At 39.4% G+C, this 22,666-nt stretch overlaps 1 protein-coding gene across 2 annotated transcripts in view; it reads right to left on the bottom strand.

The window, feature by feature from the left end:
• MCCC1 (methylcrotonoyl-CoA carboxylase 1) overlaps positions 360 to 22,666 on the bottom strand; it is a 53,303-nt gene continuing 30,996 nt past the window's right edge. Inside the window, exons 11-19 of one of the 2 annotated variants that reach the window (XM_018047484.1) lie at positions 21,037 to 21,220; positions 17,828 to 17,937; positions 16,058 to 16,274; positions 13,722 to 13,808; positions 9,799 to 9,848; positions 6,695 to 6,832; positions 2,740 to 2,847; positions 1,221 to 1,292; positions 360 to 727 (exon numbers count right to left, since the gene is read on the bottom strand). In XM_018047484.1, coding sequence (XP_017902973.1) covers positions 599 to 727; positions 1,221 to 1,292; positions 2,740 to 2,847; positions 6,695 to 6,832; positions 9,799 to 9,848; positions 13,722 to 13,808; positions 16,058 to 16,274; positions 17,828 to 17,937; positions 21,037 to 21,220 — 1,095 coding nt within the window. In that variant the 3' untranslated portion in view covers positions 360 to 598. The remainder of the gene's footprint in view (positions 728 to 1,220; positions 1,293 to 2,739; positions 2,848 to 6,694; positions 6,833 to 9,798; positions 9,849 to 13,721; positions 13,809 to 16,057; positions 16,275 to 17,827; positions 17,938 to 21,036; positions 21,221 to 22,666) is intronic. The other variant, XM_018047485.1, reaches the window with a different exon arrangement.

The raw sequence follows: 22,666 nt of genomic DNA, 5'->3' as shown, positions 1-22,666 counted from the left end.
AAATACATATACACAAAAGCTTAAGCATGTGTATATAAATTTGTACAAGCTTAGCAAGTACAATAAAGGCAAAGGCGGTCTGGGTTGAAACTTTCCAATCACAAAAACAAGAAACAAATAACATCTAAGCCTTTAAACTGCCCAAGAAGCTACTCTTTGGCAAAAAACTCTTAGGTTGAGTTTAGTGCTATGGCATTTGTCTCTGAAATATGTTACTGTTCGTTTTTGTCCTGACTGTGACTGGGAGATAACTCATTGAGTTCAGTGACCTTTTCTCTCAGTTCTCTTTTGATCAAGTTGCTGCCCACCCGCCTGAACACAATACATGATATAATATTTGAGGCAGAAACAAATACTGTCTCCCAATTTAAAAAGTATCCTTTAATTTTATTAGTATGAAATATTTTGAAGAGAATTTATTGTATTTGTGACCCAAGTACATGATTTTTAAACATGAAAGAGTTTTAAGCAGAATCATACAATCATTTAGTAAAAGTGCTAGTCGTCAGATCCCGAGAAAAGCAGGAAGGCACTTTCTCTTTTGGGTGTGGATACTGGACTGAACATGTTGCTTAACTGGCTGTTTACTTGATGGTGTTTAATCTGCTTCCCTTCTGTCGGAGTCTTCCTCCTCAAACTCGACCAAAGGAGCGTGTCTGTTGGCCTGAGAACCTTCTTTGTAGAATACCTTCTTGACCGTGCCTTCCTTTGGCGCCTTTATGGTATGCTGTAGAGACACAAGGCGTGACAGACGATGGCTGTGAAACCAACGAGGGCTGAACACACACCAAGTCAAGACACAGGAAGAGTGAAAAATGAAGTCAGCTGTTTTGATGTTTTGTCATGTATCAGTGCTTCCTGACCTTCCTCACATCACAGCACACAGAGAAAATAAAAACATGTTTATGGTGCACTTGGGGGTTGAGAGGAGTCATTACCTTGATACACCTGTAAACCATTCAAGGTCAATAATTGGGAAGCTCTGGATTAGCTAGTAATTCTTAGCCCAAGCTTCACAGCAGACTCTCAGCTGGGAAGCTTTTTAAAAACTACTGATCCTGGGGCTCCCCTACAGGAAACCCCAATTCAACTGGACTGGGGAAGGACTTTTTTTCCCCTGATATTTAAAATGGTCTTAACTTACAAAATAAGACAAAAGAAAAATTGGGACTGATAGCTCCCAAAGGTTACCTGGCAAGTGAACCCATGATTTCACTTACTTCCATTTTCATGGCAATCATAACCACCAGAGGGTCTCCAGCTTTCACTCTGTCTCCAGCTTTCACAAACACCTAGAGATTCAGAGAGACAGGTTAATATTTATAAACACAGGCCCTTTGTGATGGTCTACATGTGGTCTGACAGCTGGGCAAATTATACACCTGATTTGTGGTGCACAGAGTTGGTATACAAACGTACACAGGAGAAGTGTGTGTCTATGTGCTTGTCTTGTCTGCCAAAGACAAACATACTGGCACAAATCAGAGACCCACAGGTCAGCCTGGCAGTGCAGACACTGTCACCAGTGGGCTTACTCCTTAGCTCCCTACCTTCGCCACCCCCCGCATCTAGTTTTCCTTGAATCAGATGCATACACTCTACATATTTCAAGATCTTTTTGTTTTCTCATGGACAGACAGACAAGACATATCCCCAACAGGGAAGGACTACAGGCCCACGTCGCTTTATTGTGCTTCGCACATAATGCCTTTTTTCCCCTTTTTTGAAGAGATTGAAGGTTTGTGGCAACTTCATCAACCAAGTCTATGGGTGCCATTTTCCCAACAGCATTTGCTCACTTTGTGCCCCAGTGCCACATTTTGGTAATTCTTGCAATATTTCAGTATTCCTCCACCAGTAAAAAGATTATAACTCACTGAGATCAGTGATGATGGTTAGCATTTCTCAGCAATAAAGATTTTTTAAAAATTTTATTTTATATTGGCATGTAGTTGATTTACAATGTTGTGTTAGTTTCAGGTGTATAGCAAAGTGATTCAGTTACACATATATCTAAGTATTTTTTAATTACGGTATGTACATTGCTTTTTTTTTCTAGACATGAAGCTATTACACACTTGACAGACTACAGTGTAATCATAACTTTTATATGCACCGGGAAACCAAGAAATTCATGTGACTTGCTGCACTGTACTTGGTGGTAGAGAACCTCACAAATCTCTACTTCCCCAGTCCACTGCCCTTCTGGGGCAAACATTTCCAGACAGGAGTGGTGGGTGAAATCATTCACACTATTTAAGTAGTTGTATTCTTCTTCTGTTTGTTGGTACCAAGGATTTTTATGACTGAAGTGCAGTTGAAGGGACTCTATTGTATGCAAGTATATAAAAGGAGACTACTGATCTACCACCACTGGAAGTCATTATCAGTATGGATCTCATATCTGAATATATACCCCATTCAACACCAAACACATTGTTCTTCACCAATACCTTTCAAATTTGGGATAATGCTTGGTGAATGTTCCATTTTAGTCAACTAAAGACAACCTGGGTTATTTGCACTTTGATGGAATTCTCACTTCAAAGAAAAGTCCTTATCATAAATTAGGTAAATTTATGATTCACTGAAGACTGTAATATAGAACTTGAATCTTTAATAGATCTTCTTGTTCTCTTGAAATGGATGCTTTCCAAAGAACAAGATTTAGAGAGGGGGAGAAGGATATATACAGCAAAGTTCAACAAAGACGTTTCTTGCACATATATTCATCAACACCTTTTCAATAGTTCCAGTCATAGGAGCTGCAGCACCCCCTTGGGTTTCTCCTGAGCTTGCTGAAGACAAGTATCGGGGAACCGGGATGCCAATCTGAATACTTCCATCCTGTAAATAGAAATGATATTTGCAGGATGTATATATAGGATGTATATTTATGAGATAAATTAGAATTGAAATTAAGATCTTATCGCTGTAGTTTTACGAATAGGCCTGAGGTGATAATTATTTTCAAGCTATTTGTTAAATATTAGTCATATTTAATACCAGGGTTGTAACTAGCTTTGTGAAAAGCACTCTGTCATGTCCAACTCTTTGTGACCCTCCATGGTATTCTCCAGGCCAGAATACTGGAGTGGGTACCCTTTCCCTTCTCCAGGGGATATTCCCAAGCCAGGGATCGAACCCAGGTCTCCCACACTGCAGGCGGATTCTTTACCAGCTGAGCCACCAGGGAAGCCCAAGAAGACTGGAGCAGGTAGCCTATCCCTTCTCCAGCAGATCTTCCTGAGCCAGGAACTGAGCCAGGATCTCCTGGTGGATTCTTTACCCACTGAGCTCTTGAGCAAATTACTAAACCCCTTTCAGTCTTGATTTCCACTATAAAGAAGTACATACCACAGAGGGGATTAAAAGAATTAAGTACATAAAAGCGAAGTGAAGTGATGTTGCTCAGTTGTGCCTGACTCTTTGCGACCCCGTGGACTGTAGCTTACAAGGCTCCTCTGTCCATGGAATTTTCCAGGCAAGAGTACTGGAGTGGGTTGCCATTTCCTTCTCCAGGGGATCTTTCCGACCTAGGGATTGAACCCAGGTCTCCCGCATTGTGGGCAGACGCTTTACCATCTGAGCCAACAGGGAAGCCCTTAAGTACATAACTATTGGTAAAAGACAGCCACTGTCTACAAGCCAGTTTTAGTAGCATCTCCACTCTCAGGTCCTTAGTCTAAGCCAGGAACTCTTCTTAAGAAATATATAAAACGTTCTTGATGGTCTCAATAACATTATGAGGTGGGTATTGTTACTTATTCCTGTTTATAAATGGGAGAACTAAAACCTAGAGAGTTTAACTTGCTCAAGGTCAAGCAGATGCTGGTAGGGCCAGGATTTGAAAGCAAACAGCTTCATACTTCAGAACTCATCGGTTCAGTTCAGTTCAGTTCAGTCGCTCAGTCGTGTTTGACTCTTTGCAACCCCATGGACTGCAGCACACCAGGCCTCCCTGTCCATCACCAACTCCAGGAGTTTACTCAAACTGATGTCCATTGAGTTGGTAATGCCATCCAACCATCTCATCCTCTGTTGTCCCCTTCTCCTCCTGCCCTCAATCTTTCCCAGTATCAGGGTCTTTTCCAACCTCTTCACAACAGGTGGCCAAAGTATTGCAGCTTTAGCTTCAGCATCAGTCCTTCCAATGAATATTCAGGACTGATTTCCTTTCGGATGGACTGGTTGGATCTCCTTGCAGCCCAAGGGGCTCTCAAGAGTTTTCTCCAACACCACAGTCCAAAAGCATCAATTCTTCAGTGCTCAGCTTTCTTTTTTTTTTTTTTTTGCTCAGCTTTCTTTATAGTCCATCTCTCACATCCATACATGACTATTGGAAAAACCATACCTTTGACTAGATGGACCTTTGTTGGCAAAGTAATGTCTCTGCTTTTTATATACTGTCTAGGTCGGTCATAACTTTTCTTCTAAGGAGTAAGCATCTTTTAATTTCATGGCTACAGTCACCATCTGCAGTGATTTTGGAGCTCAAAAAATAAAGTCTGTCACTGTTTCCACCGTTTCCCCATCTATTTGCCTTGAAGTGATGGGACCAGATGCCATGATCTTCGTTTTCTGAATGGTGAGCTTTAAGCCAACTTTTTCACTCTCCTCTTTCATTTTCATCAAGAGGCTCTTTAGTTCTTCTTCACTTTCTGCCATAAGGGTGGTGTCATCTCCATATCTGAGGTGATTGATATTTCTCCCGGCAATCTTGATTCCAGCTTATGCTTCTTCCAGTTCAGCGTTTCTCATGATGTACTCTGCATAGAAGTTAAATAAGCAGGGTGACAATATACAGCCTTGAAATACTCCTTTTCCTATTTGGAACCAGTTTGTTGTTCCATGTCCAGTTCTAACTGTGCTTCCTCACCTGTATATAGACTTCTCAGGAGGCAGGTCAGGCGATCTGGTATTCCCATCTCTTTAAGAACTTCCAGTTTGTTGTGATCCACACAGTCAAAGGCTTTGGTGTAGTCAATAAAGCAGAAGAAGATGTTTTTCTGAAACTCTTGCTTTTTTGATGATCCAATGGATGTTGGCAATTTGATCTCTGGTTCCTCTGCCTTTTCTAAATCCTGCTTGAACATCTGGAAGTTCACTGTTGAAGCCTGGCTTGGAGAATTTTCAGCATCACTTTGCTAGCATGTAAGATGAGTGCAATTGTGTGGTAATTTGAGCATTCTTTGGCATTACCTCTGTTTGGGATTGGAATGAAAACTGACTTTTTCCAGTCCTGTGGCCACTGCTGAGTTTTCCAAATTTGCTGACATATTGAATGTGGCACTTTCACAGCATCATCTTTGAGGATTTGAAATAGCTCCACTGGAATTCCATCACCTCCACTAGCTTTGTTCGTAGTGATGCTTCCTAAGGCCCACTTGACTTCACACTCCAGGATGTCTGGCTCTAGGTGAGTGATCGTACCATTGTGATTATCTGGGTTGTGAAGGTCTTTTTTGTACAGTTCTTCTGTGTATTCTTGCCACCTCTTAATATCTTCTGCGTCTGTGAGGCCCATACCATTTCTGTCCTTTATTGTGCCCATCTTTGCATGAAATGTTCCCTTGGTATCTCTAATTTTCTTGAAGAGATCTCTAGCCTTTCCCATTCTATTGTTTTCCTCTGTTTCTTTGCATTGATCACTGAGGAAGGCTTTCTTATCTCTCCTTGCTATTCTTTGGAACTCTGCATTCAAATGGGTATATCTTTCCTTTTCTACTTTGCTTTTCACTTCTCTTCTTTTCATAGCTATTTGTAAGGCCTTCTCAGACAACCATTTTGCCTTTTTGCATTTCTTTTTCTTGGGGATGTTCTTGATCACTGACTCCTGTACAATGTCACGAACCAGAACTCATGCTCTTCACCAATCCACTCTACTGCCTCTGCCATTATACTGTTATAGCACATAGACTATGGAAAGCAATGTCTGCAAAATGAGATCATCCTTGACTCCAAATATACAGTTTAATTACTGCAATACGGAAGGCATCTCATCACAAGGGACTCTGGTCTGGAAGATGGTTCTCATGTGTGAGAAGGCTCTGAAGAGGTCACAGGAAATTTGATAATTCACTTCCTTTCTTTGCCCATGCAGAACGCTAAGGTCTCCTAACAAGCTCCTAGTCATATCCATGCCAAGCCTACCTCAACCAGCCTTCAACTGCCAAGAGACCACCACTAACCCACATGCACCTCCCCTGAAAGGAACATCTGGTCCACAGACTCCTCTCACAATGGTCACCTCCTCCCAAGTCTCCACGATTCCCAGTGCCAAGAGGACAGTGGTTGGGGGAAGTGTTTAGGGTATTTGAGAATTAAAGGAAGAAATGGGTATGTGTCTGTCAGTGAGAATCTGGGAGAACAAATGGGGTGAATGGAGAAATAGAGAGGCAGAAATGTGACAAAGATTCAGACTGAAAGGGGGATAGACAGAAAGTCACAGCAGTGAGAAGGAAACAGGATGTGCTGTTTGCCCTCATATCCCTGACTGCACTGTGTGGCATGCAGGATCTCTGACTAGAGATTAAAACCATACCCCTGCCTTGGAAGCACAAAGTCTTAACCACTGGACTGCCAGGGAAGTTCCAAAACAGGATCTTTCTAATTTCCCAGTGGAATACTTCTGGTCAAGCAATTTTCTCCCAAACTCCAATAGTGTTATTATAAAACACTATAAAGACACTACCATGGAAAATAGGTAAATAGTGTTTTCCAGGAAAATTAGCTTAGTTTTACTAGCAACTCCATTAACAGAAGATTTCAGATAAGTGCAGTCTTCCTCACTGCAAAGATCACCAAGGACATGGAAAGTTTTATCTTCAATCTGAAAAAACAGAAAATTAAGATCCTTAATGTAAATGAACAACCTTACAGAATTAAAATCAAAATCAATTCTTTACTGTTAATAGTTTCAAAAGGAAACAGGTAAAAACATTTTTTTAAATCATGCAGGAAATTTCCTAAGATTCATAAACAAAATAGTCTAGAAAGAAACAGCAGTAAGATAATTAAAAGAAAAAAAAAGTTATGTAATATATCTACAGTAGCACCATGATGCTACAGATAAAGGTTCCTTTAATAATAGTAATAAGAAGTGAAATAGAAATACAAATCAAAGTAAGAAAAATTATTAAAATTCAGGTGAGTATATTATATGTTAATACTCATCTCTGAGTATCCAAAGTCAAATTGAGTTTTACTGTGCAAAAGTTAGTGATGAATAATGCCAGAATCTCATAATTAGATTGATTTCTTTTATCTCACCAACATGGAGATTGAATTTATGGGTTTTCAGTTATGATTTAAGAAGATAAGTTAGCTGGAGATTGAGCACAGTTTTCTTACTCTGAGAGACAAAGTACCAAAGAATAGATTTCACACTTAATCTTTTCAAAGTAGCTGACAAAAGGACATGAAATCATGCTGTTCTAAAGGATGTTTTCCATTTATATACACAAGAAAAAATTTCCCCTATACACATAAAATTCATTTAAATCTTCTTTATTTTTCAATTCCCCTGTTAGAGTCAGAGTCCTGTGGCTATTCTTTTCATTATATATATTTATATATATATAATAACAGTGAAATAGGTCACACTGCAGTATTTATACATGGTTCTCATTTATCCTAAGTTAAATATGACATTTCACTCTGCTTTGTAACCTACTAAGAGAGCCATTTGAATGTCTGTGGAATTCTCAGGATATAAAGGTTAGATTGGGAACAGTTTTGTTTAAAGACGTATAGAAATGCATTCTACATTTGTGAAGGTAGTTCCATGAGCAGATCAGAACAAATCTGCAATTTACTTTACCATTTACCAAGGGATAAGAAGGGGTCCCTAAACCAGAGGTACCAATATTAATTGCAACTCATATACTTAAGTTGATTTCCCATCATTTGTCTGAATCACAGAGAGGAAATCAATGTGTCTCAAAGTGTTGGGGAATCTAAAGAGCATCACTGATAAATTCATTTTTGCTGGATTTTAAATCTCTTAGCTCATAGGAAAAATGATTTATTCTATTGTCTGAATTTTATACTTACTATAGGAATTTGGTTGAGTTCTAACATTGTTTCTTAATCCTTTGGCATTTTATTTTGCCAATGTAGTGGATTTTTAAAAATTGAGGTCTATCACAAAAATTTTGACTAAAAAGCCTCAAAGTATGACCTGTGGATCCCTTGGAATCCCCCAAGCCCCTTAAGGAGTTCCATAAAGTCAAACAATTTCTTAATAACATAATATTGTCTTCTTTCTACTCTCATTCTCTTACAAGTATATAGTGGACTTTTCTAGAGATTGTAGGACACATGATAATGATATTACTCTGATGGCTAATGGAATGTGTGCTTGGTGATAATCTTTTCTCAGTTTATCCTACAACTCAACAACAAAAACCCAGCCAGATTTTTTTAGAAAGGCAAATAACTTGAATAGATATTTCTCTAAAGAAGATAAACAAATAGCCAATTAGCACGTGAAAAGATGCTTAACATCTTTAGTCATTATAGAAATACAAATCAAAAGCATAGTAAGATACTACTTTCATACCTTAGGGCTTTTTTGTTTTTAATAACAACAACAACAACAAAACAAAGTAGCTAGAATATAAGTGTTGGCAAGGAAGGATGTGGATAAATTGGATTTTTTGTGCACTGCTGATGGGAATGTAGAATGGTATCGACACTATGGAAGAGTATGGTAGTTTCCCCCCAAAATTAAAAAGAGAATTACCATATGATACAGGAATTCTACTTCTTTGGGTACATGCCTAAAATAATTGAAAATAGGGTCTCAAAGAGATACTTGTATACAGATGTTCACAGAAGCATTATTTATAATAGGCAAAAGCTAGAGGCAACCCAAGTGTCCACTAAGCATCTATATATTTAGATTGGATAAATAAAGTGTAGTACATACAAACAATAGAATATTATTCAGCCTTAAAAAGGAAGGGAATTTGGATGGAAGGGCCTCAAAGACATTATGCTAAGTGAAATTAGCTTGTTACAAAAGGAGTAAATGCTGAATGATTCCACTTATATGAGGTGCCTAGAGCAGTTTAATTTGCAGAGACAAAGTAGAATGGTGATTGCCAGGGCCCAGGAGGGGTGGGTGGAGAAGGGGGAGTGGACTCTTGTACTGTTTAACTGGCACAGAATTTCAGTTCTGCAGGAAGAGAACAGTTCTGCAGGAAGAGAACAGTTCTGCAGATGGACAGTGGTGATGGTTGCACAACAATGTGAATATAATTAATGCCATTAAATTGTATGCTTAAAAATGGGTAAAATGACAAATTACATATTATGTACATTTTAAAAAATACATTAAAACAATAACAAATTTTTTTCTCAGTGTAATTTTCTAAACGGTAAATATTATTAGATGTAACTAATAAAAAAAAAAAACTCTTTGGGGAATCTCAATAACTTTTAAGAGTGTACAGAGGTCTTGAGACCAAACATTTGAGAACTGCTGCTTTAGATATAAATACATTCACATAATTTAGGGGCTTTTTAGGTGTCTTATTCAAATATTATTATCATTATTTTTTTAACCAAGTTTTTATTCTTAAGGAAATTACAGCCAAACTGAGTAAATAATCAGAAACTGTACAGGGGCTAATTTTTCCAAATTGGTCTGAAATAAAAGCTCATGACATTCTCCTAACTATAGACATGATAATCAATGGCTTCAAAGAAAGTAAAGAGTGAAAACGTGCTCTATCCTGTATGAGAGAAATCAGATTCAGCTCTGAGCTGTAGAACAAAACCAAGGAGGCTTACCTGCATGCTATATGATCCATCACGGTTATATGTTACAGCTACGGCTACATCTTTATGGAAAAAGTGGGGAAATTGAAGAAAAGTTAGAAGACATACATTTATTCAGTAACTGAGGTTCTGAAAAACCTCACTTTCAACCTAAGGAAAACTAGTTTTTAGGGATATCCACATCTTTTAACTCCCTGACAATAAAGTTTAAAAAAATTTAAAAAATCAGGTTTCAATAAAGGTGAATTTCAGACTTTTCTTGTTTAAAACTGAAGTTTTAACTCTTTTACAGTTATAGGATATTTCGGATATTTTCCCCTAAACAAGAAAGGCTGTAGTGTCATAGCAGAAAATGTAATTAATTGGGAAAGAGAAGTTCTGGCTTAAGGCCCAAATCTGCCATCCATGGTATGATCATCTCTGTGATCCTAAGACATTTAAAATACTGCTTTTCTTAAAAGCTATATATGACAAACCCACAGCAAACATTATCCTCAATGGTGAAAAAGTGAAAGCATTTCCCCTAAAGTCAGGAACAAGGCAAGGGCGCCCACTCTCACCACTACTATTCAACATAGTTTCGGAAGTTTTGGCCACAGAAATCAGAGCAGAAAAAGAAATAAAAGGAATCCAGACTGGAAAAGAAGAAGTAAAACTCTCACTGTTTGCAAATGACATGATCCTCTACATTGAAAACCCTAAAGACTCTACCAGAAAATTACTAGAGCTAATCAATGAATATAGTGAAGGACATAAAATTAACACACAGAAATCCCTTGCATTCCTATACACTAACACCGAGAAAACAGAAAGAGAAATTAAGGAAACAATTCCATTCACCACTGCAACGAAAAGAATAAAATACTTAGGAATATATCTACCTAAAGAAACAAAAGATCTATATATAGAAAACTATAAAACACTGACGAAAGAAATCAAAGAGGACACAAATTGATGGAGAAATATTACCATGTTCATGGATTGGAAAATGAGTATACTACCTAAAGCAGTCTATAGATTCAATGCAATCCCTATCAAGCTACCAATGGTATTTTTTACAGAACTAGAACAAATAATTTCACAATTTGTATGGAAATACAAAAACCTCGAACAGCCAAAGCAATCTTGAGAAAGAAGAATGGAACTGGAGGAATAAACCTGCCTGACTTCAGGCTATACTACAAAGCTACGGTTATCATGACAGTATGGTACTGGTTCAAAGACAGAAACATAGATCAATGGAACAAAATAGAAAGCCCAGAGATAAATCCACGCACCTATGGACACCTTATCTTTGACAAAGGAGGCAAGAATATACAATGGATTAAAGACAATCTCTTTAACAAGTGCTGCTGGGAAAACTGGTCAACCACTTGTAAAAGAATGAAACTAAAACACTTTCTAACACCATACACAAAAATAAACTCAAAATGGATTAAAGATTTAAACATACGACCAGAAACTATAAAACTCCTAGTGGAGAACACAGGCAAAACACTCTCCGACATAAATCACAGCAGAATCCTCTATGATCCATCTCCCAGAGTACTGGAAATAAAAGCAAAAATAAACAAATGGGATCTAATTAAAATTAAAAGCTTTTGCACAACAAAGGAAACTACAAGCAAGGTGAAAAGACAGCCTTCTGAATGGGAGAAAATAATAGCAAATGAAGCAACTGACAAAGAATTAATCTCAAAAATATACAAGTAACTCCTGCAGCTCAATTCCAGAAAAATAAACGACCCAATCAAAAAATGGGCCAAAGAACTAAACAGACATTTCTCCAAAGAAGACATATGGATGGCTAACAAACACATGAAAAAATACTCAACATCACTCATTATCAGAGAAATGCAAATCAAAACCACAATGAGGTACCATCTCATGCCAGTCAGAATGGCTGTGATCCAAAAATCTACAAACAATAAATGCTGGAGAGGGTGTGGGAACCCTCTCACATTGTTGGTGGGAATACAAACTAGTATAGCCACTACGGAGAACAGGGTGGAGATTTCCTAAAAAAACGGAACTAGAACTGCCATATGACCCAGCAATCTCACTGCTGGGCATACACACCAAGGAAACCAGAATTGAAAGAGACACATGTACCCCAATGATCATCACAGCACTGTTTATAATAGCCAGGACATGGAAGCAACCTAGATGTCCATCAACAGACGAATGGATAAGAAAGCTGTGGTACATATACACAATGGAATATCACTCAGTCATTAAAAAGAATACATTTGAATCAGTTCTAATGAGGTGTACGGAACTGGAGCCTATTATACAGAGTGAAGCAAGCCAGAAAGAAAAACACCAATACAGTATACTAACGCATATATATGGGATTTAGAAAGATGGTAACGATAACCCTATATGCGAGACAGCAAAAGAGACACAGGTGTACAGAACAGTCTTTTGGACTCTGTGGGAGAAGGAGAGGGTGAGATGATCTGAGAGAATAGCATTGAAACATGTATATTATCATATGTGAAACAGATCGCCAGTCCAGGTTCAATGAATGAGACAGGGTGCTCAGGCAGGGCTGGTGCACTGGGATGACCCAGAGGGATGGGATGGGGAGGGAAGTGGGAGGGGGGTTCAGGATAGGGAACACATGTACACCCATGGCTGATTCATGTCAATGTATGGCAAAAATCACTGTAATACTATAAAGTAATTAGCCTCTAATTAAAATAAATAAATTAAAAAAAATAAAAAATAAAATAAAATCCTGCTTTTCTGATCCATTCTGACCCATTAACTGGGTATGAGAATGTAAATGATTAAATGAATGTGAAAGCACTTTATAAACTGTATCAGACTATACAAATATAATACAAAATATACTTATATCATTATGTGACTAGAGAATAGGTTAAAGACTACCCTAGGAGATGGAAATTTTGTGGGGGAGAGCATGCAGACCAAAGTCATTTCACCTACACCTGACACATTAACCAGCATTCTGAGGCTCCCAGCTCAAATCTGTTTCCAGCCTGACCTTCCTACTCCAGAACTCTGGTTAGTCATTCCCAGCAGGATCCTCCACTGGCATCTTAAAATAAACCTAATGGGGCCAACAAATCATCACCCCTTCCACCTGCCTTCCCTCCTCACCTGTGAACTCCATGACTGACACCTTTTTTCTCATCATCCAGGTTTATAACTTGTCATTCTTGCCTTATCCTGTTCCTCTGCTTTTCACCTCCAATAGTCACCACAGAGCTGCCAAGTTCTTCCCCCAGAAGACCTGTGCTCTACATTTCTTCCTGTCCATTCCCATCACTCTACTCTGATTCAGGCCCATGGCTTCTGGCCTGGCTGACTTAAGTGGTGGAAACAGCACAGGGGTCAAGGCCAGAAAGACTGGGTGTCAGTCTTGGTTCTGCTACTTAATAGCCTTGAGTAACTGCACCTCCCCTGTCTCAGTTTCATCAGCAATACATGGGTCTAACAGTGACTCCCCCTCGTTAATGCTGCCTGGTGAGTGGTGGGGTGGGCAATCCTCCTCCCCCGGAGAAGTTCTGGTTACTTTCTTCTTTAGAAGTCATACACACTTGCAGAAGAAAAATGGCAGAGCCATGAAAGTACAAAGAAGAAGAGGGAAAGAAGTGCCTCAAATCCCAGCATCCAATGGTAATCTCACTAATGTTTTGTATATTTCATTTCATTTTCTATGTATGTTTTATGACCTATTTTTAAAATATTTACCAAATATAGAACAAGTGTGAAAAAGAAAAATAAATATCATTAACTCTACCACCCAGAGCAAGTCAATTCTATTATTTCGGCATGCTTCCTTCTAATGTTTAGGCTAGGGATCTTAAAAAATGTAATTGATCATGGCCAGGCTGAATTCTTTTTTTTCCAGTAAATATGATCTGTTTCTATGAAGCACATTTCTTTTTTAATAAAACATTACTTACTGTTTTTACCATCCCTAAGAGTCATGTTTCTAGAGTAACAGATATTCAGTCTTCTTCCATTGCTGGATGCAAAAGGAGAGTATTGATCTAGAAAAAATTTAAAATTCAACAACAAATTTATGAATATCAGGCCTACTAACAAAAGAAAACATAAAACAGAGGTCCTATACTGACAGCTCAAATATGTTTTCTTTATTCTAGGCAATGCTTTAAATTTAGACACTCAGGAAAATTTACATGAAAAAAATCCCAGTTTTTCTTGAAAAATCAGAATATTTACAACCTCAACTTTCCACCTCTGGCAGCATAAACTGCACAGTGGTCACAGTTTTGACAGGGCAAATGCATTCCAGGTCACCCGAATCCTCACTACCCATTACTTTTCTTTCACCTGGCCTCTTCCGCTCTTCTCTGTTACTGGCCTTCCCCTAGAGACTTGTGTGTTCACCCTCTGTTAGATAATCTCCAGGAGCTACAGAGTAGCTAAATTGAAGCAATGTATTCTGAAACTCCTCTCTGGGCTGCTTATAAATTTTAATTTAAAAAGGAAAGTGAGAGTAAGAGGACACTCCATTCTAAAACAGCTAAGTCCAGGCTTAGGAATACCAGATGGGGTATAGGTAGATGAATTTATTTAATGTAAAAGGACAAAATGAGGACAGAGTACAAATCTCCAAATAAAGCTATATATTTTAAGCTTTCACTATAACTTAAAATTTTACTTATTAATTCCTTTACGGCTGTGCTGGGTCTCTACCGCTGTGTGCGCTTTTCTCGTCTAGCTGCGGTGGGCGGGCTTCTCACCAGCGTCCTCTCTTGCTGTGGAGCACAGGGCTCTAGGCTGCAGGGGCTTCAGTAGTTGCAACACATGGGCTCAGTAGCTGCGGCTCCCAGACTCTAGCACACAGGCTCAATAGCTGTGGCGCACAGGCTTAGCTGTTTCACAGCATGTGGGATCTTCTTGGACCAAGGATTGAACCTGCGTCTCCTGAATTGGCAGGCAGGTTCTTTACCACTCAGCCACCAGGGAAGCCCTCAATATCACTTTCTTGAATGAATCTAGAAATTAAAGATCTGAATAATAGGATCCTATAATAATATAATAATCCTAATAATAATGAAGGGATAAATGGATTCAGGGTTTTTTTTCCCTGTTTGCTTCAAAGATCAGAGGCAGCCTGAGGAAATATTATGGAGCAAATGTGGGAGAGCTCAGATTTTGCTCAACCAAGTGGGAAGAACTTCTTAGTGGAGAATTGACTGAAACTGTAATTGACTAATGAATTTTCTGCATGAATTCCCAGCTTCCTGAGGTGTTAGGAAGATGCTGGGCAACAACTCAGTGGGAATGCTGACGCAGGGATGCACACACATGGCAGCCAGGATGACTCCCTGTCATAGTCCCAGACTCTACGATGTGATGAAATACCTAGGTATCTAGCTAGTCAGAAATTTCATCTCAGAATAGAACAAGAGAGGAAGGGGACTTCCCTGGTGGTCTAGGGGCTCAGAATCTGCCTTGCAATGCAAGATACTCAAGTTTGATCCCTAGTCAGGGAATGAAGATCCCACATGTTGCAGAGCAACTAGGCCCAACTGTGGCAACTGCTGAGGCCACACGCTCTGGAGCCTGTGTGCCACAACTAGAGAGTCTGCGCACCACAACGAAAGATCCCATGTGCCACAACTTAAACCTGACTCAGCCAAATAAATATTTTTCAAAAAGAGAGAACAGAAGAACTAACTCAACAATAAATTACGGGTAACTTAAGGGAATCTGAGCATCTCCGGTGCTCGGTCTTGTCTCTAGGACCAAGAAAGCGGCTGCAGGTATGGAGGATACAACTAAGCAGGGAGTGGTGAATAAAAGAAGTTGGAAGGAAATAAAAAGTGAATTAGAAAAAACAAAACAAAAAGAAGTTGTAAGGGATAACAGCATAAGATGTGGGGAGAACTGGTGTTTTCTTGAAAATAAGTCCGTCTCTACGTTGTTTAGGTGATGGGTTAAGTTACACTGAATGGGTTAAAGCACGCTGTTGGGTGCACCCATATTATGTAAAGAGCTCTGCTTGATACTGAAAACACTTAGCAGAGGATGGTGTCAGTCACTGAAGGAAGAAAAGGGAGGCAGGAGTGACAACAAAAGAAAACTGGGAGTTTCTGGCTGCCTAGTGGTTAGGGTTCTGGACTTTCACTGCTGTGGCCTGGGTTCAATCCCTGGCTGGAGAATTGAGGTCCCATTAGCCATGCAGCATGGAAGAAAAAAAAAAAAAAGCATGTTCAATGATTATTCATAAAATTTGGCAAAGCAGAAGAAATAGAAAAATATTCCATACCTTGTGTCTGAATTTTGAAGACATCAGACACAGCTTTCTCCTTGAGGATGAGGCCCAGAGCTGCCTGGCATAAAAACTCCTTGGCGGTGGTCTTCCGGTCAGGCAACAGTTCTTTGTGGTGTTGAGGGATGAAATCAGTGTGTACGTTGCCGGCTTCAAATTCTGGGTGGCCAGACAGGCTAAGGAGGAAGTCAATGTTGGTGTGCAGTCCAACAATCTAGGGAGGAAAAAATGTCCATGTCCCCAGTGAGCAGGGAAAACAACATACTCAGGAAAACATATCTACGGCATCAGCTCTTTCTACTAAGTATTCTTGACCATGACTAACTCTCAGGAAAAACAAAACAAATTCATTTCACCATCATTATGCATTTGCACTTCACATTGCATTAATTCACTATGATAAACAGGATGTAGGAAATGGTATTGGGAAGGTAGTATGGAGATGTTTAATTGACTTAGGTTGGGAAAGCAAGTAAACATTAAGAAACTGAAATGAGATTTATGTGCAAGATACTGAAGACTTGCTTCTCAGAACACTCCCATGAACAAGAAGACTGCAGACAGAATAGGATTGCTACACAGGGGAGGGGTAGGATTATACAACCTGAAAAGAGCTTCCTCTGAACAGTAAAATTCAACTGGTACACACTGATATAAAAATAAGAAAAGGTATAGAATTAACCCAAATCCACCCAATAAATGGGATCTAGGACAAAACCAGCTGTCTGAGCTCTTAAGTTCATTCATTCATTTTCTCACTCATCCATTTATTTAATAGCCATTGACTGAGAGCATTTTAGGTCCCAGGCTCTGACTCCAGTACTGGGGACACGGCCAGGAACAAAACAAAGTCCTTGCCATCACAAAGCTTACATCAAGGGACAAATAACAATATCTATAAATAAATATCTACTATAATGTCAGATCCCCTGGAGAAGGAAATGGCAACCCACTCCAGTATTCTTGCCTAGAGAATCCCATGGACGGAAGAGCTTGGTGGGCTACAGTCCATGGGTCGCAAAGAGTTGGACACAACTGAGCGGCTTCAATCACTCACTCACTCAAAGGAACAGAGGGCAGCAAAGGGTCCCGTGGGGAGGCCTGGGAAGGACTCTAAGGATCATGGTGAGCAGGGCTGAGGGCAGTGAGGAGGGAATCACATGGGGCAAGAAAATTCTGGAGGGAGAAAGGGAACATGTGGCTCCATGCTGGGTGTGTCAAAGGAGTCGCAAGGAGGCCAGTGTGGGTGGAGCCACAGAAACTGGAGGTTTGATCAAATTCACGAAACATAGTAACTTGAATACCATGGGTTAATAAGAAATCCTTCTATGACACTAAATCAGCATGGTATGGGGCTTATTGCACCAAGGAAATGCAGTTACAGAAAAGCAACAAACTCTTTCAAATGGATAAAACTGAACATAATTATTTTCCTTGGCAGAAAATAACATCAGAGGATTGGCCACACTTGTGTTGCTGGCCTTATCTACAGGTTGAGTAGAAATTTCCCATTGAATCCCACTGAGGTTAACGCTGATGCTAATAGTTTTAGTCCTGCAATCTTTCCTTTCTAGCTGAAATCAGAAGTCTTCAAACTGTATTCTGACCCGTGGGAAATTCTCCCATGGGAAATAATTTTGTTGTGACATATGGGAAATTGGTAGAAATAAGTTGACAAGGACAAAGGTCGACCAGTCGTAACGGACATGCTTGGCTATAGAGATCCAGAGATCATCACGGTCACTAACACGGCTCCAGCTCACTCACATTGTACTGTCGAAGGCTGTACTTAAGTTTCGTCAAGGCTGCCTGGCGATCGGCAGCCCACACAACCAGCTTTGCAATCATGGGGTCATAATGCATTGAAACTTCATCTCCTGAAGTTGAAAAACCACAGAAACTAAAGTTAAAACTTAAAAGAGAGAAAATATGACAAGCAAGACATTCTTCTGGGGCTTTCTGTACATTTCACAGTTTATTCTCATGACAGATATCATTACCACCACTTTATTCACGAGGAACTGAGGCTCAAAGGGATTTAAAAACAGAAGTTGAAGGAGGGTATGGTTATCAAGAGCACCATGCCCCAAAAGAGCCATCCAATGGCACACAGGCTGGTCTGCCCCATCCTAACTTCCTCTGAATCTTCTTTTCCCGTCTTATTTTGGAAGTCAGTGGAAACCCTCATATCACAATCACTTCTGTCCTTGGCGTTTCCTTGCCTCCACCCCCTCAGTTTCCTCATCAGAAAAATAAAGAAAATAATTCCTCTATTCTATATGGTTGCTGGAGGATTGACAATTAAGTGCCAAATTGCCATACCTGGCAGAGCTGATAAACAGCAGCTATCATTACTGTGTCAGAGTCTCAGAGAATAAGAAACTGAACTATGCACATCTCACTGGTTAGAAATGGTTCAAGTCAAAAGAATGAGGCATACAAAGAATACTGTTCAAAGATGTTTTTGTGATTTTGGCAGATCACTCGACGCCTCTGAACCCGAGTCTTCATCTATACAATCAAGAGGTTAGATTACACTCCCTTATCCACCCATCCATCCATCCACCAACACATACCGAACACCTTCCAGGCCTCAGCTTGAGCAAAGTCCTGCAAATATAACATAGAAGACCTAGTCCCTCTTGTACGACTCCTAGTCTAATGGAGAAATTAGACAAGAAGCAAAAGATCATCATGAGATGATATAAAGGGGGAATCCCAAGGAATACACAAGGGGACACAAAAGAGGGTTGGGGAAAGCTTCCTGTACTAGATTATCCTTCCCAGGGCCAGGATAAATCGGGGAGTCTGTCTGAGAATTTTATGTTATCCTTTGAGCACTTTTATTAAACTATACTGCAAGCTTTGCTTGCCTTAGATTCCTTTTCTTTCCTATTGCAAGTCCCCTCTTCTCTCTATGAAGTTTCACTGATATGCTAAAAACTTTACTGACTACCACACTTGCTGTAGGTTATCCAGAGCTCTCAAAATGCTGCCAGTTTATTGTTGTAGTTATTGTTCAGTCACTAAGTCATATCTGACTCTGCAACCCCATGGACTGCAGCATGCCAGGCTTCCCTGTCCTTCACTATCTCCTGGAGTTTGCTCAGACTCATGTCCATTGAGTTGGTGATGCCATCCAACAATCTCGTCCTCTGACACCCCTTTCTCCTCCTGCCCTCAATCTTTCCCAGTATTATGGTCTTTTCCAATAAGTTGGCTCCTCACATTAGGTACCCAAAGTATTGCAGCTTCAGCATCAGTCCTTCTAATGAATATTAAGGGTTGGTTTCCTTTAGGATTGATTGGTTTGATCTCCTTGCAGTCCAAAGGACTCTCAAGGGTCTTCTCCACCACAATTTGAAAGCATCAATTCTTCGGCACTCAGCTTTCTTTACGGTCCAACTCTGACATCCATACATGAATACTGGAAAAACCATGGCTTTGACTAATATGGACTTTTGTCAGAGAAGTGATGTCTCTGCTTTTTAATATGCTGTCTAGATTTGTCATAGCTTTTCTTCCAAAGAGGAAGCGTCTTTTAATTTCATGGCTACAGTCACCATCTGCAGTGATTTTGGAGCCCCCCAAAACAAAATCTGCCACTGTTTCCATTTTTTCCCCCATCTGTTTGCCATAAAGTGATGGGACCAGATGCCACGATCTTTGTTTTTTGAATGTTGAGTTTTAAGCCATTTTTTTCATTCTCTACTTTCACCCTCATCAAAAGGCTCTTTAGTTCCTCTCCACTTTCTGCCATTAGAGTGGTATCACCTGCAATTTATTGTTAAGAAGTCCTAATTCGTTTTGGCCTTCTAGACCCTATATGATTTGCTCTTATTCTATATCTCCAGCCACATCTCCAATTACTCACCACCCTGAATCCTTTTCTCCAGCCACATATTCTCTCAGTTCTTCAAACACACCTTTTGTTAAATCCTCTTTTCTTCACTTTTCTGTATGCTTTTAAATCTGGCTATTCAAATTCACTCCAGACTTCCTCTTAGAAACGTGTCCCGATTACACCAGCCTAACATAACCTGCTATTCCTGAGGATTTCTATATTTTATCACTCACCATCTGTATAACTTCTCTGGCAACTAAAGTTAAGGTGGCAATAGATGGTGGTGGCTCAGCTCATAGACCTGGAGCCAGAATGCCCAAGTCTACATCTGGGCTCCAATGGTGACCTTGGAGAAGGAACTTCTCTGTGCCCTGGTTTCCCCATCTGGAAAATGGAGGTGATCATAGGATAGTAAAGGAGCCCCTGTAGAAAAAACACCTAGAACAGTACGTGTACATAGTAAGCGCTAAATAACTGTGATGACCATGGTTATTAATCATATGTGAACTGTACTCGCTCTTGCATTGTTATTTTTTAACTTTTTAAAATTACTGTTTAGCTTGCACTAAGTTTATTAATTTTTCAGTTTGACTGTTAGTAACTTGAAGGCAGAGTGCCTTGGGCATAGCAGATATCAGTCACCTTAAATTATATTTGGAACTAGGCAAAATAAAAATATAAAACAATACCAGAAAATATTTGTTGCTGAGGTTTAAGTGTTGCTGCATTTCAAAAAAGACTGCAGTACTACTTAAAAATACTAGCTCTTCTTTTAAAAAAAAAAAAAGTTTAGCCATCTGTTTTTATTTTTTTATTTTATTCTTCATAATCAGCTGCAACGGGTCTTAGTTGCAGTATGCAGGATCTAGTTCCCCAATCAGGCATCGAACCCCAGCCCCCAGTATTGGGAGCTTAAAGTCTTAGCCACTGGACCACCAGAGAAGCCCCAATACTAGTTATTCTTTAAAAGTGACTATTCCAAAAGGAAAAGATTACTGAGAAGTCAAAGAAATCCTTTATTTTGAAAACATACTAGATACATCCACAAGACACAGGAAAACACCCTATCCAAAACCAATAATGCACCAAAAAATTTTAACCACTGAGACTCTGTCCTTTAATTTCACTTTACCTTGCCGCACTCCAGTTTCAATCCTAGTGGTAAGGTCTGCTCGAGGGGTGGAGAGATGCACTAGTGGTCCGGCCCCTGGCATGAAGTTATTGTTAGGATCTTCTGCATATATTCTAGCTTCAAAGGCATGGCCCCGCAGAGTGATTTCTTCCTGGCTCAAAGGAATCTTCTCTCCTGCTGCAATCTGGTAAAAGAAGAGTATGTGCTTATTACGAAAATCCATCTGATAGTGGCTATGAGACTGCATGAATGGTCTTGCCTTTTTCTACGTAAAATGTACATTTGGACTTTATAATGAAGCCAATTAAAAACTCTTATTTTGTCCACCCACTTGGGTATTAGGCAAAAGCAAAAATAGATTAAAAAACAGATGCAGCCTGGAAATATTGCATTAATTACAATAGGTCTCTACAATTTTAAAATAGAGAAAACAGGCAAACTGATCACTAAGTTATAAATGTCAGTATCAGTGCTTTATCAATATAATGGAAACTAAAATTTCTTACTGGCAAGATAGTCTCAGTTTTCACTTAAAATATTAGCGCTCAGTTGCCATGTCAATCTTGTCTTATAGGAAAGTGTTAGTCGGCGTTTAGGACTCTATTCACAGCTATGGCTAAAGCATACGGCATTCGCCATCTTTGTTATCTTCACCACCAAGTGATCACGCAAAACAGGCAGGGGAACACAGTGTTTTTAAATTTTATTTCATATATATTGCAGGACACCAGATTATAAACAGGATAATCAGCATTGTTAATCATTACTCTAATTATTGTTATTTTGGCTCTTATATACCAATACAACAAATCTCTCTCTTCAACTAGAATAATTTGGAAAAGGCTATTAGAGGGCACACTGTCACTCTTTACTCTACCCTTGAGTTTTCCTCCAAGATGAGAAAATGACAAACTGAAATGGCAAAAGATATAGGGAAAAACTAGTAACTCAGCAGCACACTGCACTAGATAGGTAAGCATAAAACAAACGAAGGTTTCATCTCTTAAAATCTGTAAATAAGAAAAATCAGGAACTACAACTGTGAAAATGAAAGGAAAATGGACTAAACTGCATGCCTTTATGGCATCGTGTTTGGAATCAGAGACTTTGCAGCCCTACTGCCTGGGTTCAAATTCTGTCTCTATACTTTTTCTGTTTTAGGCATACTCAATTCTGGGTAAGTTTCTGTAACCTCTTAATGCTTCAGAGAAAATGCCTGGCATACAGTAAATACTCAGTAAGTGTTAGCTTTTTTCATTCCTATCCTTTATAATAAAATCCTCTGTAATGTTTTAGTAATGAATTCCATTTGTTTTAGTATAAAAAAGGAAAAGAATGACTATATGTTCATATTCTAAGATGTGATTTTATTTCTGACTATATAGTTCAATTTCAACCTGACTTATCTTTATCTGTTTCCCTCTGAAGTTGGCTTCTATCTGGAGACTGGCCCAACCATGTTTCTGAGTTCTTGGAAATCTATACCATCTGAGTTCACTCGGGCTTAGACACTGACTCTTTGGAAACCCTTGGACCTTGGACATTTCACCAGCCTATCCTAACACTGCTAACCATCTGAGCCTGCAGCCAGGGGCTCACATCACTGCGTACTCACTCCAGGAAGCTAGTG

Source organism: Capra hircus, chromosome 1 (assembly GCF_001704415.2).
Source record: "Capra hircus breed San Clemente chromosome 1, ASM170441v1, whole genome shotgun sequence".
In the NCBI taxonomy this organism is placed as follows: domain Eukaryota; kingdom Metazoa; phylum Chordata; class Mammalia; order Artiodactyla; family Bovidae; genus Capra; species Capra hircus.
This window is presented reverse-complemented; position numbering and strand designations above follow the sequence as displayed.